The sequence below is a fragment of the Prionailurus viverrinus genome, chromosome C2, assembly GCF_022837055.1.
Source record: "Prionailurus viverrinus isolate Anna chromosome C2, UM_Priviv_1.0, whole genome shotgun sequence".
Classification (NCBI taxonomy): domain Eukaryota; kingdom Metazoa; phylum Chordata; class Mammalia; order Carnivora; family Felidae; genus Prionailurus; species Prionailurus viverrinus.
In genome coordinates, this window is record NC_062569.1 from 71832575 (window position 1) to 71847973 (window position 15399).

Genomic DNA, 15399 nt, shown 5'->3' on the forward strand with positions numbered 1-15399 from the left:
GGTCTAAACGTAAAAAGTTAAGAAATATTGATTAACATAAAAGAAAGATTCTCACTCTGCTTTCTTACAAGTTGATAATTTCTTAGTTTATAATTTTGAAGAATTTTTTTGGTCTTTTGTTTAATGTTGTTTAATATGTTTTCAGAGTAGCTGCACAGATGCCAACTGTTCATTATGAATTCCCCAACGGGTACAACTGTGACTTTGGAGCAGAGCGGTTAAAGATTCCTGAAGGGTTGTTTGACCCTTCCAACGTAAAGGTGTGAGCACCATTTCATAATCAGCTTGGCCTTTCCTGTGTGTGTGCACATCTTGTGTAATTATATAAAAGCTACATAAGACCGACTGTAGAGATTTTTGGGTGTGCTGTGTTTGAAATTCTTCTGTGTGACTACTCATTTTCATTTTGTTGTAGGGATTATCAGGAAATACAATGCTGGGAGTCAGTCACGTTGTCACTACAAGCGTTGGAATGTGTGATATTGACATCAGACCAGTAAGTGTCAGCCTCCTGTTTACGGTATAAAGGTATCTTTTAGGGTAATGAAATGCCCCTGAATCCTTATTTAAGTTGGCAACTTTGGCCATTCACTTTGAAGTCCATTTTAGAATGTGTAAAAATATGAAGTATTAGAAAAGGAAAAATGTAAAACTTTAGAGCTACGGTGTCCAGTGTACTAGCTACCAGCCACATGTGGCAATTTAAAAGAAGTAAAAATTTAAAATTCCGTTCTTCAGTTGCACTAGCCACATTATAAATGTAATGAATGGTTACTGTATGACATGCAGATAGGGAACATTTCTGTCATCACAGGAAGTTCTTTTGGACAGTGTTGTTCTAGAGAGTTCCTAAAATGTGACAAGCCAAAATATATATTATTGATTTTTTTCTATGTAGCAGTTTTGCTGTTTTTATTGTTCAGGAAGGTATGGGTTTAAATTATGTAACTTTTACATGGAGTTTAGTTTAGATGATCTTCTTACCCTTCGTAATTTTTGTGTTTTGCCAGCTTTTAAATACTAACTCCATATTATACACATATTAATTATTAGATTGATTATATGTTATTTAAACCCTAGATTCAATTTGTAGCCAACATATGTTGCCTTGGTATTGTTGGAGTTGATTCATTTGCTTAGAGCATAGTACTGATAGCTAGGGGTGTATAAAAACCATGTTGTTTCAAAAAAGACTTTCGGATGACTATGCAAAATGTTTGTTTCAACTAGCCACCTAGCAGGCACTTGCTGCTTCTAAGATGATAGGGAGTAAGTATGGAGTAAGTATAAGCGTGTAATAGATAACTTTGTTTTTAGTGCAATTTCTCCTCTCGTTAACTAATGTTAATTGCAGAGGAGATGTTTGTTTTCCATTTTTCTTTCAAAAGTTAGATGATTTAGACATCTGGAATACATTTTTTTTAAATTTTTTTTTTTCAATGTTTATTTATTTTTGGGACAGAGAGAGACAGAGCATGAACGGGAGAGGGGCAGAGAGAGAGGGAGACACAGAATCGGAAACAGGCTCCAGGCTCTGAGCCATCAGCCCAGAGTCCGACGCGGGGCTCGAACTCACGGACCGCGAGATCGTGACCTGGCTGAAGTCGGACACTTAACCGACTAAGCCACCCAGGCACCGCTGGAATACATTTTTAAAATATGAACTTAGCCACTAAAAAAGCATACAGGCTGACATGTATATTGACTAACAGGAATTCAGTAAGAACTTAAAAAAAAAAAAAGGCTGACATTTAGCTTTCTGATCCATACATGTAAATTACAGATAAATATACTCATAAGTAGATTGATTTATTTTTTTTTAGGGAGGTATCAACATGTGGATTTTGAAAAAGTTCCCCATGTGGTTCTGATGCCTAATACCCTGCAAAAAAGAAAGGTCACAGTCATTTTGGCTAGGGATGTTATCAGATTATGCATTATCCATCATAATCATTAAATAATCTCATTGTCTAATTTTAAATACTGCCAGCTTCTACATGAGCTTTCTAATATGAAGCCAATATAAAATATACCTCTAAATATTGGCAGCTATCTGCCAAAAAATTATGCTTGGGTTTTAGAATAATTGCTTTAAGTTAGTGGTTCTTAAACTTTAATGCACATTAGAATCATCTTGAGTTTTAAACAAACTAACAAAACCTTGATCTGGGCTCCATCCCCAGATTTTTATTTAATTGCCCCAGGCATTTGACGTTTTATAAATCCCATAAATGAGTTGAATGTGCAGCCAAGACTGAGAGCCACTGGATTAAGCTACTAGGTCTGTATAGAAGTAAAAATATTAAAAAAGAAAGAGTAAACTGTAGAGGAAGACCGTTTTAGTTGTAGTTGTGATTAAAACTTGGAAACATTTGGAACTAATTTGTTTCTGTTTTTTATCTTAGGGTCTCTATGGCAGTGTTATAGTGGCTGGAGGAAACACGCTAATACAGAGCTTTACTGACAGGTTGAATAGAGAGCTCTCTCAGAAAACTCCCCCAGTAAGTTGTTTGCTCTTTACTGGTATTCTTCAGTCACAGGTATCCTCATCGCTGGTGTAGTCTTATAGATAAGGTTTGTTTTTCAGTAGTCGATTGATATTCTGTGTGTGCTTGATACAGTGTTACTTAAAGTTAATAGCCCTTGTTAACCAAATTTTCATAGATGACATCTTTTAGTTACTCTTGTACTATTTGAATCTTTTATTCGTTGATTCCATCCTTAAGTACCTATAGTGTGCTAGGCACTAGGGCTGTAAATACAGTCCCTGCCCACTAAAGGCTCAGTCTGCTAGGATGAATAGAAATGTAAAAATAATGTGCTAAGTGGTTCAGTATGTCATGAATGAGACACCCTAGGGAACACTGTGGAGCAAGCACTTAACTCCTTCATGAAGAAGCTGTTTGAAGGAATAGGAGTTCAACTGGTTGGTAATTTATGAAAGAACATCTAGGTGGAGGTTATACCATGTGCAGAATATGAAGGGAGGATGGCATATTCCAGTACTTCAAAGTAGCTGGCTTGTAGTCTGCAGAAGTGAGAAGAGTGATATGGCTGGAAAGATGGATGATGTATTGATTTCCTAGGGCTGCTGTAATGAAATACCACAAACTAAAGTAGGTGGCTTCAAACAACAGATAATTTATCCTTTCTCCATTCTGGAAGCTAGAAGTCTGAAATCCACATGTCCACAGGGCCATGCTCTCTCTGAAATGTAGAGCTGAGAATTCTTCTTTTCCCTCTTCTTAGCATCTGATGGTTTGCCAGCAATCCTTTGTTGTTTCTTGGATTGCAGCTCCAACACTTCAGTCTGTCTCCATTGTCAGAGGGCATTCTCTCACAGATCTGTTCTCTTTATTATAAAAACTCCAGGGAGGTGCCTGAGTGGCTCGGTTGGTTAGGCATCTTGACTGTGGCTCAGGTCATGATCTCATGGTTCGTGTGTTTGAGCCCAGTGTTGGGCTCTGTGCTGACAGCTCAGAGCCTGGAGCCTGCTTCAGATTCTGTGTCTCCCTCTCTCTGTCCCTCTCCCACTAGCTCCCTTTCTCTCTCTCTCAAAAATAAACATTAAAAGAAACCCCAAAACTCCACAGTCATATGGGATTAAGGACCCACTCTGCTCCAGTATGACCTTATCTTTTTTTTTTTTTTAATTAATGTTTACTTATTTCAAGAGAAAGAGTGCAAGTGGGAGAGGGGCAGAGAGGGGGGGCGGGGAGAGAATCCCAAGCAGGCTCCTTGCTGCCAGAGGAGAGCCCAATGCAGAGCTTGATCCTATGAATCATGAGATCATGACCTGAGCCAAAATCAAGAGTCAAGACACTCAACCAACTGAGCCATCCAGGTACCCCACCAATATGACCTTATCTTAACTTGTATCCTAATTACATCTGCAAAGAACCTATTTCTAAATTATGTCACATTCACAGGCACTAGGGATTAGAACTTCAACATATCTCTTTGGAGGACACTGTTCCACCCACACAGTTGGGTATCAGGTCATGTTGCTTATTAATAGGGAACTTACAGAATAAAATTTGGCAGGGGACTGCAGAGCTCCTATGTTTTACAAAGATCACTGGGTGCATTGTGACAACTTTTAAAAGGATTAGAAGAATGTGGTTTGGGGAGAAAGTCTGGTACCCATTGATAACAGAGTAGTAGTCATAATCTTTATTTTAAAAAAAAAAAAAAGTTTGTTTATTTTGAGAGAGAGAGAATGCACAAGCAGGCAGGGCCAGAGAGAAAGGGAGAGAGAGAGAATCCCAAGTAGGTTCCACACTGTCAGCACATAGCCTGACACGGGGCTCGATCTCACAAATCATGAGATGACCTGGGCCGAAATCAAGAATCAGATGCTCAACCCACTGAGCCACACACGCTCCCCTAGTCATAATCTTTAGATTTTAAAACTTTTATCAAGTAGTTTTTTGTATGGTACTTTGTATTAAGTTATTACATCAAAGGAAACTTAGGGGTTACATGGGTCCTAATAGTATCTGTAGAATTTGTATATTTGGCAGTCTTTTTGTTTCTCATACAAAGGAACATTTTACATATGGCACATTTTTGTAATTATTAAGTTGTTAATGTAAATACTGATATAGGCACAAGATTGACACTTGAATTGTATTTACTACATTCTTGGAGATATAGTCTGATCTGGAATAGAACTTAATTATAATACTAATCATTAGATTTGATAATAAGTCCCAGAATAACAAATACAGACCTGGGCTGTCCAAGGTCTTGGTCAAGAGCAGTTAGATATTATCCATCTCATTTAGGAGACAATTAAAAATAGATGAAATAACAGGAAAAAATTCCATTGCAACAGATACCCAGCAGTTCCTCATCTACAAAAATCCATATTCATCCCTCCTGCTCCCGGCACCCTCTCCTCCCATATCACTTATTTTACTCCTGAAACATATACATTTATTTCACTGTTGTATGAACACAAACTATGTGTTCATATAAAATAATAGAGTATCAACAATTTAAGAACTATCCCTGGAAACAAAGTCCTAGGTAGGGGGAAAATCTCTTGATGCAGGGAGACAGGAAGCAATAGTACTGAGCCACAAAACCATGTTTATCGAGAGTGTGAGTTCAAAACATAAACACTCATTTGGGAGGAAAGCAGTTATGAATAAAAAACCTGAGATCTAATGTCTGCATTTTGATGTGGAAGTGGAGTGGGGGGAGTGACCTAAGATAGGAGGAATTAGGATAAGATACTAAAAAAGTAGTTAGAAAGGTGAGGACTATAGAAAGGGTGGCAGGTTGGGACAGTAATGGTATTTGGTATTGGAAGAAATGGAATACCACATGAAGCACTTAGCACGATACCTGATTTATAGGTAAGTGTTAAGTATGTGTTTGCTGTTATTCTAGGATATTGTTGTGAATGCCATACTCTTTAGTACGCAGTTTTCTAAGGTTGATGTAATTATTAAATATTATACATTAAAAACCATAATCAAAGTACTTTCTATATAGCAATTCAACCTATGCCTACTATTAGCCTAGCTTTTGCAAAATAATCACGTGTAACTGGTGTTTGAACCAATTGTTAAGAAGTCCTCAAAGTTGAATTTTTTGAATTGAGTCACCTGTTTTACTTGATTGTACTAATACTTATTCTTCCCTTTCTATTTTAGAGTATGCGGTTGAAACTGATTGCAAATAATACAACAGTAGAACGGAGGTTTAGTTCATGGATTGGTGGCTCCATTCTAGCATCTTTGGTTAGTAAACTACTTTGAAAAATAGTCTTATTGAATGATTTAAGTGTACCAGTGAATATAAACTAAGTTTAGTAAAAAGACTAAAAATAATTTCAGTGCATCATTTATCTTTGTATAACTATCAAATGAATTACATGTTCTAATTTAACAAAATGCTTTAGTGCCTTATCAGTTGCTATTTGTCAGCTTAAATTTCAGTTTCCCTTCTCAAAGGTGGGGATTCTACTAACATATTTGTGCCTTTTCGTACTCCCATTGGAACTGGTCAGGACTTAAATCATTCCTTCTCAGGTTCTGGTTGTTCCCTGGCCTCTTGGTGAGGTTGAGGAAGTCAGGAGTTGGTTCTTCGGGCAAATGGTTGAAGTCATGGTGCTGGGTTTTTCACATTGCTCAGATGGGTGCCTGCCTTGAATCAGGAGGAAAAGTCCTTGTATTTATCTGCACCCTAGACTTGGGGAATTTCCCCTTCACTTCAGAGCAGCCAAAGTAAATGTCAGGAAGTACTTCTTTTTTTTTTTTCTTTTTTGAGAGCAAGAGAGAGAGGGCACAAGTGAGCGAAGGGGCAGAGAGAGAGAGAAGGAGAATCCCAGGAGGGGAAGAGAGAGAAATGGGGCTTGCCTGAAGCAGGGCCTGTTTTTGTTTTTTACCGGAAGCAGGGCTGGTTGGTGTTTACCTGATGCGGGGTTCGATCTCATGAACTGTGAGATCATGACCTGAGCCAAAGTCAGATGCTTAACTACTGAGCCACCCAGGTGCCTTCATGAAGTATTTCTATTAAACAATTAAAAAAAAATTCTTTTTTAACATTTATTTTTGAGAGAGAGCACGAGCAGTAGAGGGGCAGAGAGGGAGATACAGAATCCAAAGCAGGCTCCAGGCTCTGAGCGGTCAGCACAGAGCCCAACGTGGGCCTTGAACCCACAGACCCTGAGATCATGACCCAAGCCAAAGTCGGACACTTAGCCAACTGAGCCACCCAGGAGCCCCACTCCTAAACCTTTTTAAGCTAGTAAAAGTTTATAATAATACATGAGTGTATTATTATACATAAATGTATTATAGACATAAGTGTCTATGTATTCTATTTCCAGTCTTTTAATAGATCTTAGATCAAAGCTGGATACCACTGCAAGTCCACTTGAATAGAGTTAATCTTAGAGAATGGATTTTTCCTGCTTATATGTTTTATTTTTAACGTAGCCTAGGTTTCTTCCTTCTTTGGTTATTTTCCTCCTTTCCATCTTCTATAGTGCTTATGCACTATATTTATTGTGTGTGTTCCTGTAAAACTTTATCCTACTCCTGATGAGCACTTTTGAGGGTTTGTTTTTTTTTTTTTTAAGTTTTATGTTTATTTTTGAGAGAGTATGAGCCAGGGAGGGGGCAGAGACAGAATCCCAAGCAGGTTCCTTGCTGCCAGCGCAGAGCCTAACACAGGGCTCGAACCCATGAACCATGAGCTCATGACCTGAGTTGAAATCAAGAGTCAGACACTTAATTGACTGAACCACCCAGGCACCCCAAGCACTTCTGAGTTCTAAATGCTGCCATTAGTTAAGTGTTAGAACATCAATTCTGTACTGGGAGGAAACCTTCCGATAGTTTCTATTGGTGCCTCAGGTTGGCACCAAGCCATCATAGCTAAACCATCCATCTTCCTTTCACAGCCATTTTCTAAATCCTCATGACAGTTTAATAGGTATAGAAAGACTTATTCTTTCTAAATCATGTTTCTGGGTGTTCTAGAGGAGGGCAGAAATAAAGATATAAGGGAGTACTATTTGGGGGAGGGGCTTAAGCGTTCTGCAAGATCAGTTGTTTATTTTTTGAGAGACAGAGTGTGAGCAGGGGAGGGGCAGAAAGAGAGGGAGTTACAAAATCCAGAGCAGGCTCCAGTTTCTGAGCTATCAACAGAGAGCCTGACATGGGGCTTGAACTCACGAACAGTGAGATCATGACCTGAGGCGAAGCTGGATACTTAACCGAGCCACCCAGGCGCCCCAAAATCAGTTATGAAAAAGATAATTTAAAAAGTATGTTCTAACAAAAAGGCACAATATATAATTTTTCTTTCCATTTTACAGGGCACCTTTCAACAGATGTGGATTTCCAAACAAGAATATGAAGAAGGAGGGAAGCAGTGTGTAGAAAGGAAATGCCCTTGAGGAGAGTTCCCAGACCTCTGCCTTCCCGTGTCACCTTAAGTTCCACAGCTTTAGTGTACTCAGGAAAAGAGTGACCATCTTTTGTAGAATGTTTATACATTTTTGCATATTTCAATTTCCACTTAAATTTTTTAAGGCTTTAACTGGCTCTATAAATTAAGATAAGTTTGTGCTTTCCTTGAAATGCACTTATTCTTATTACAAGCATTTTATAATTTTGTATAAATGTCTATTTTCTCTAAATATTTTGCTTTCAGTAAAATGCTTTTCAACTCTGTTTAGTATATTAATTACCAGTGATTGGTAGAATTGGTTTTTATTGACTAGTAAAATTTACTGCCTATGCTTTTTACCTTAGGCTTGCAAAATTAAATAAAAGTTATTAGCCATTCCAGAAATGTTTTGAATTATTGTTGTGTTGTGACTTAACTACTTTAAGTTTTACTAAATGTATTTATATTATTTTGAGTGAAAGTACTCATTGTTTATTAAAAGTAATGTCCACACCCCCTTCATATGCTATTAATATAATAGTAGAAATGTTACCTGAATTCCAAAAATGACCTTACTGCCTTTGCTATTGCAGTTGACATCACTTTCCCACTCTAAGGTACAGGTGATGTTAAAGTTTGCTTAGATGTCAGAATTTTTAACTTCCAGAGTTAGCATGCCATATTAACCCTTAAACCAGTTGAGATAGTCATTTAACTAAAAACACAATTTCTTTATAAATTACTTAATACATATTTACTTTTGTATATAGATTGTTATCCAAGGAAAACAAAATAGTAACTTCAGAATTCAGACATCTTAGACAACACTTGACTTCTGGGCTTCAGAATGACGTGGAAACTTTTCCTGAAGAAATTTTTCTTTCTTTTTCTCTAAACTTTTCTTCCTTGCTTCAATGCGGGCTTGTTTCTCAATTCTCAATCTAGAATAAAAGCATAACACCAATTTATACAAAAATATTTCCCTGTTACTCAATGTTCTCAAAGGATATCCAAATCAATTACTTAAAAGCCTCAATAATGCTAGTCTTCGTATTAGGTGTGTCATGTATATTATTATTATTATTTTTTTAAAGACTTTATTTTTAAGTAATGTCTTTACCCAACAAGGGACTCACAACCCCAAGATCAAGAGTTGCATGCTCTACTGACTGGGCTAGTCAGGTGTTCCCATGTATGTTATTAAACTTGAATAATCACTGTAAACCTACATAAGTCAAAGATAAACTTACAATCAAAAGCATTTGTAACCCTACACCAATGCTTCCTATTTCCTACATAGAAAGAAATGAACAGATCTTATGAGCCTGTAGCAGACTGGGCTACCTTTTCTCCTCTTTTAAAAACACCAGTTTTATTGAATACAATAGATTTTTTGTATCCCGTGATACATCCTGAGACTTTTTTGAATTCCTTAATTCCAAATACCTCAGTCTACCATATCATTTTCCCTACAACAAAGAGAATAAAACTATGCTAAGAGATGATGGTTAGGTGCTAGACTGGTCCATATGTGAGTTTGCATTCCACAGCAGGAAGCATTTGTGCCTCAGCTAAATTATTTTGACCTCTAGGGTCACTTAAGACAAAGTTGCAAATGATAAATTCATAGATGCCAAGCCACTACTGTACTTAAGACAAGATTTTGCAGGATATTTTATTGATCACTAGGCATAAGTATATTTTAAAACAACATAAGAGATCATAGTAACTTACTTAGTATGGTCATAGAAATTTGAGCCAAGAATTCTATTTGGGTGAAGACCAAGATAGGTGTGTACTTTAAAAATATGAGCTATTGGGGCGCCTGGGTGGCGCAGTCGGTTAAGCGTCCGACTTCAGCCAGGTCATGATCTCACGGTCCGTGAGTTTGAGCCCCGCGTCGGGCTCTGGGCTGATGGCTCAGAGCCTGGAGCCTGTTTCCGGTTCTGTGTCTCCCTCTCTCTCTGCCCCTCCCCCGTTCATGCTCTGTCTCTCTCTGTCCCAAAAATAAATAAAAAACGTTGAAAAAAAATTAAAAAAAAAAAAAATATGAGCTATTTTGTAATTTAAGTATAAAGATCAAGCAAAGCTGAAATCAGATTACTCATGATAGTCCTCAGTCTTTGCTCCAACTAAATTTTGGCCGTTAAAAAAAATAAGCCCATAAAAATAAAGAATAAAGGTTTGCTATTCTGATTTTTTTGATGTTAATTTTTGAGAGACTGCATGCATGAGCGCAGGAGGGCAGAGAGAGAAGGAGACAGGATCTGAAGCGGGCTCTATACTGACAGCAGCGAGCCAGAAGCGGGGCTCAAACTCATGAACCATGAGACCATGACCTGAGCCAAAGTTGGACGTTTAACTGACTGAACCACCTTGGCGCCCCAAGGTTTGCTATTCTTAAGAATATTCAGAAGATTATGATGCATGCCCTGAAGGTAAGGCTAAAAAAGATAGGTTCAAAAATAGAACAATTAGGACACGTATTAGGCCTGTAAAAGCAACACTGGATTCATAAATTCTCATACATAGTCGTTTATAGCTTCACCTTATATGACTAAGGGACAAAAGGACCAATGGCACGGTAGGTCTAGAGAAGTTGTAGAGGAAAAAAAAATGCAGTTAAATGTCTTCAACTGCTTAGTATCTGAACTGGGCCTTAAAATGTGAATGGTGGACGGGGCACTTGGGAGGCTCAGTCAGTTAAGCACCTGACTTTGGCTCAGGTCATGATCTCACTGTTCAGGAGTTTGAGCCCCACGTTGGGCTCTGTGCTGACAGCTTGGAGCCTGGAGCCTGCTTCAGATTCTAGATCTCCCTCTCTCTCTATTCCTCCCCCACTCGTGCGTTCTCTATCTGTAAAATAAAGATTAAAAAAATTTTTTTTAAATGTGAATGGTGGAAGAATTTCAGAGCTGTACATAAAAGAGGGGAAAATGAGCAAGACTGTTTAGGAAACAAGGAGAAAGGTCTGACTTTGATGAGGGTAAGCAGGTAAGACTTAAAGTGTGGGGACCCTGGGTGGGAAGGAGTTTGGATTTATCTGTAGACAAGAAGCAACTATAGGTTTCTGAACAGGTTATGTGATAAAAAGGTTTGAGGAGAACTAGCCAGGAAGCAGTATTTGAATGGACTGGAGTGAGGAAGAGGTTCAATAATTCATCTTGATGAAAAGGGAGGGCACCAGGGCAGAGACAGTGGGAGCACAAAGGACGGATCCTGGAGACCTTCTGCAGGAAGAATGAAATCAAAGACTGACTGCTTCTAGGGCACTGATGATGAAAAATGCCCATGTAGAATGGATATACTATTTAAGGGGTGCTGGACCTCATTCCACTGGTGGTGGTCCCCCCACCTCTACCCTCCCATCAAGCAATTCTCAGACACCAGCAGAATGAGCAACAGTTCAACTCCATTCTGACACTACGTGGAGATCGTGTCAGAGGTTGTCAAACATGCTTCTTAACCAACGACTTGCCACAGATCAGACGTTCCCACAGCTCCCTCTTTGGACTTCAGACAGCAGTCACAAGTCCAGGCTGTTACCTGTACTTTAAATCAGAGGCTACCAAGACCTCCTCCGTGGGTTCGATTAATTTGCTAGAGTCACTCACAGAACTCAGGAAACCCCTTTACTCACTATTATGGATTTATTATAAAAGGATATGAACTCAGGAGTAGCCAGACATGAGGTACACAGGACAAGGAGTGGGGAGAGGGCATGAGGCTTCCATGCCCTCTTCTAGGCACCCCACTCTCCTCCAGTCTCCATATGCTCACCAACAGAAAAGCTCCTGAACCCTATCCTTTTTACAGAGGCCTCACTACACAGGCACAGTCGATTAAAGCAAATCATTGTCCACTGGCTACCGATTCACCTCCAGCCCTGTTCCCCTCTCCAGAAGTCAGGCTGTGGGACTGAAAGTTTCAACCATCTATTCCAAGTTGGTTCCTCTAGCAATTAGCTCCCATTCTTAGGTGCTCCCCAAAAACCATGTCATTAACATAACAAAAGATACCACCCCACCTAGAAAATTCCAAGGGTTTTAGGAGTCCTGTGTCAGGAACAAGGAGGAAGACCAAATATATGTACCTTTTATTATAAATCACATCACAAAGATAAAACTGAAAATGAGGAGAGGGAGCTGGTTTAATGGGGAAGATAAAAAAAAATTTTTTTTAACATTTATTTATTTTTGAGACAGAGAGAGACAGAGCATGAACGGGGGAGGGTCAGAGAGAGGGAGACACAGAATCCGAAACAGTCTCCAGGCTCTGAGCCATCAGCACAGAGCCCAACGTGGGGCTCGAACTCACGGACCGCGAGATCATGACCTGAGCCGAAGTCGGCCGCTTAACCGACTGAGCCACCCAGGCGCCCCAAGATAAAAATTTTTAATTGTGATTCTAAAATGTACCAAGACACCTTAAAGCCAGTTTAAAGATACATTTCATTCCTGTTTAAATTATTTTTTTAAGTGTTTTTATTTGTTTGGTATGGAAACAAGCTCTTGGGAGAGAACATCAGTTTTTAAAGAACTCTTGATGAAAGTAGATTGTATTATATCTAAGGCAGTTGTTACAAGCTGTGGTTTTTGTGCTGCTAGAATTTCCTTCTTAAATTTCCAGCTGCTTTCCTGCTTGAATTCTGACCTCTAGCACCTTTAGCCAGTAACTTTGAAGTTTTCCCCACCCAGCTTCTCTCTGCAGCCACAGACAGCCATGGAAGTTGAGTAGCATGCTTGCCCTGAAACCACAAACTTGTAATTCTCTCCCCTTCCAACTTCAATTTGGTTTCTATCTGCTTTTGGATGTGGATCCAGTGTTCTAAAATAGCCATTTTCTAAAATCTTTCATTTTTATAATTATTAGCTGGGGGCTCGTGGGATCACTTCATTCCTCTATAACAGAAGCCCTATAATAAACCTCATGCAGAAAAAAAGTTGTTGTAGTAAATATTTGGAAACCACCATTCGGCAGGGTAACATGACGGCAGACATAATGCAGCAGGCTCGTCTCCTCACCCTAGCCCCTTTTCATTTCATCAACCTTGCAGTAACATGAGCTCATATCTTATGTAACCGAAGTATTTAGGCCTTCCTTTTCACATTACAGAAAGACTTAGTAACGTACTTACATACAGACTGATGAATAGAAAGGCAATAAAACTTTTTGAAAGGATATACACTAGAATGTTAACAAGTTATTTTTGGATGATGAGATTATGTAAGATTTTAATTTCATCTTTTCTACCCGATTTTTCTATTTTTTCCACAATACACATGTATTACTTATGTAAAAGCTTAACTTATTACTTATGTAAAAGCTTAACTTGTGTTATCTGATATAAAGGTAAGTTTTGTTACTAAAGGGTATTTGGGTTGTGCTCACCTCATAAAACGTTCCACATAGGGCATTGCAAAGAATCGTTTCCTGTTGTATCTTTTATTTAGGTACCAAGGTATAGGCCACTGCTTGAACTTGTGCCTGCCAAGAAAGCAAAGAGATATTGCCTTAATGGAAGATATTTCATACGTTTTTCATTTTTTACAAATAGAGTTTTAGCCATCTTTGAGCTAAATATATTTTCAATAAAATGAGATGTAATTGGCTTTTAAAAGATTTTTACAATTTTTATAAATTATGAAATACTCTAAACTTAGAAAAAAGTACAGACATGAACCCACTGAGTTCATGAGTGTATGTATGTTTTGCAATGTCTGCTTCAGATCACTTTTGAAAAAATATATACAAAAACTTAAAGACACAGGTTAAGTTCTGTATTTCCACAGCAGCTCTGAGCCATACACTGGAGTGTATCACTACCAGATGTATTTCATACTTTTACTCCATACATATGTATGTATGTACTTATTTTATATACACATGTATATACATACCTACATAATATATAATACATACAAGTGTATGTATAGTTTTTTGCTTTTAAATTATAAATAAATTGCACCAACTGATGTAGGTATCTACATTTATCTCAACACAATGAAACCTAAAAAATCATAATGTTGAGCGGGAAAAAGAAAGTTGTGAATTCATACTATATATAACATTCATTTGAAAGTACTTCAATGAAAAAAGTTAACAAAAGGATTAATTTCAGGCCATTTAACCAGTCTTTTCTGATTGGTTAAATCCAGGATTAATCTGTAATATTAGAAGCCAAAGTTCCAATCTCTTTATAAAAATTTCAGCCTTTACTATATAATGTGACAGTGCCACAAGAAATTTGGACCACTGCTTTAAGCAGGATAGATAACGGTACTATATTTCCCTCAGTTCATCAGGATGACAATCTACTACTCCTCAATAGACAAGGGCATGACGTGTCCAAAAAGTAATCTCTGATATTACTGCCACATGTTCTTTTGACAGAAAAAAAAATTTAGATGAAATGTTTTTAAGAAGGAGCTCTGTATTTAAAAGGCTACCTTAAATATTATAACATGGAATAAAAAATTAGGGAAAAGGTACTGGAATTAATGTTTGAGTTAATAAGCTATGTTGGAAAGATGATATAATTACTACTTTGTTTAGCTCTGGAAAAGTTAAAAAGCAAAATTTTAAAAACCTGGAAGAGATTAGCACTCATACAGATTCTCTCCTCTATCCTCACCCTTCCTTAACTGACCTCAATTGTATTAATCCAAATAAAAATTAGAAAATAAAGTTTCTAGTTAGACATTTTGGTAATTTCTCTTTTCTGTACTGGATTATACCATTACAGACATACAGCTACTCCCCTACAGTTTGCTCCAAGCAGCCCTATTACTGCAAACTCAATTAAAAAAGACTACCAGGTACGCCTGGGTGATTCAGTCAGATGAGCGTCCAACTCTTGATTTCGGCTCTGGTCACGATCCCAGGGTTGTGAGATTAAGCCCCAGGTCGGGCTCCATGGAGCCCGGGGAACCTGCTTGAGATTCTCTCTCCCTCTCTCTCTCTCTCTTACTCTCTCTCTCTGCCCCTCCCTCCAACTTGTGCACTCTCTCTTTACAAAAAAAAAAAAAAAAAAAAAAAAAAAAAAAAAAAAAAAGAGCCTATCAAATGAATAAGCACTACTATGTGGTATAATTTCAAGAGTACAGGGAGGGTCTCTTATTTTGCTATGCCTCTTTTGCTGACCAACATTAAAAATTCTACTAAGTATGCTTCCTTTTAGCAGCTCAACCCAAATGTAAATAAAGCCCTGAAGACAGAGACTACACTGGGTCTCCTCATTTATTTATACCTCAGTTTGAATGTTTATTATCAGATCCTTTCCCAGGGTCTGACAGGACTTCGGGAGCTAGACTCAGGGGACAAAAGGTGGAAAGACTAATGAAAATAAACAGTTTCATAGTTTGAACTAGGGCTTATCCTGATATGGCAGCAATGCTTTTTTTGAAAAGGGTTCATGTGGCCTTATTCCCTGAAAACTCTTTTTTTTTTTGAGAACTTTTTTTTAATCTCAAGTTCTTTTTTTTAATTAAA

The 15399-nt window shown here is 38.0% G+C and overlaps 2 protein-coding genes across 4 annotated transcripts in view; one reads left to right on the top strand and one right to left on the bottom strand.

The window, feature by feature from the left end:
* ACTL6A (actin like 6A) overlaps positions 1-8309 on the top strand; it is a 29410-nt gene extending 21101 nt beyond the window's left edge. For both annotated transcript variants that reach the window (XM_047874925.1, XM_047874926.1), the window contains 5 exons: positions 146-260; positions 416-496; positions 2406-2501; positions 5664-5750; positions 7835-8309. In XM_047874925.1, coding sequence (XP_047730881.1) covers positions 146-260; positions 416-496; positions 2406-2501; positions 5664-5750; positions 7835-7915 — 460 coding nt within the window. In that variant the 3' untranslated portion in view covers positions 7916-8309. The remainder of the gene's footprint in view (positions 1-145; positions 261-415; positions 497-2405; positions 2502-5663; positions 5751-7834) is intronic.
* Positions 8310-8647: 338 nt separating this feature from the next.
* MRPL47 (mitochondrial ribosomal protein L47) overlaps positions 8648-15399 on the bottom strand; it is a 35637-nt gene continuing 28885 nt past the window's right edge. For both annotated transcript variants that reach the window (XM_047874927.1, XM_047874928.1), the window contains exons 6-7: positions 13300-13395; positions 8648-8849 (exon numbers count right to left, since the gene is read on the bottom strand). In XM_047874927.1, coding sequence (XP_047730883.1) covers positions 8726-8849; positions 13300-13395 — 220 coding nt within the window. In that variant the 3' untranslated portion in view covers positions 8648-8725. The remainder of the gene's footprint in view (positions 8850-13299; positions 13396-15399) is intronic.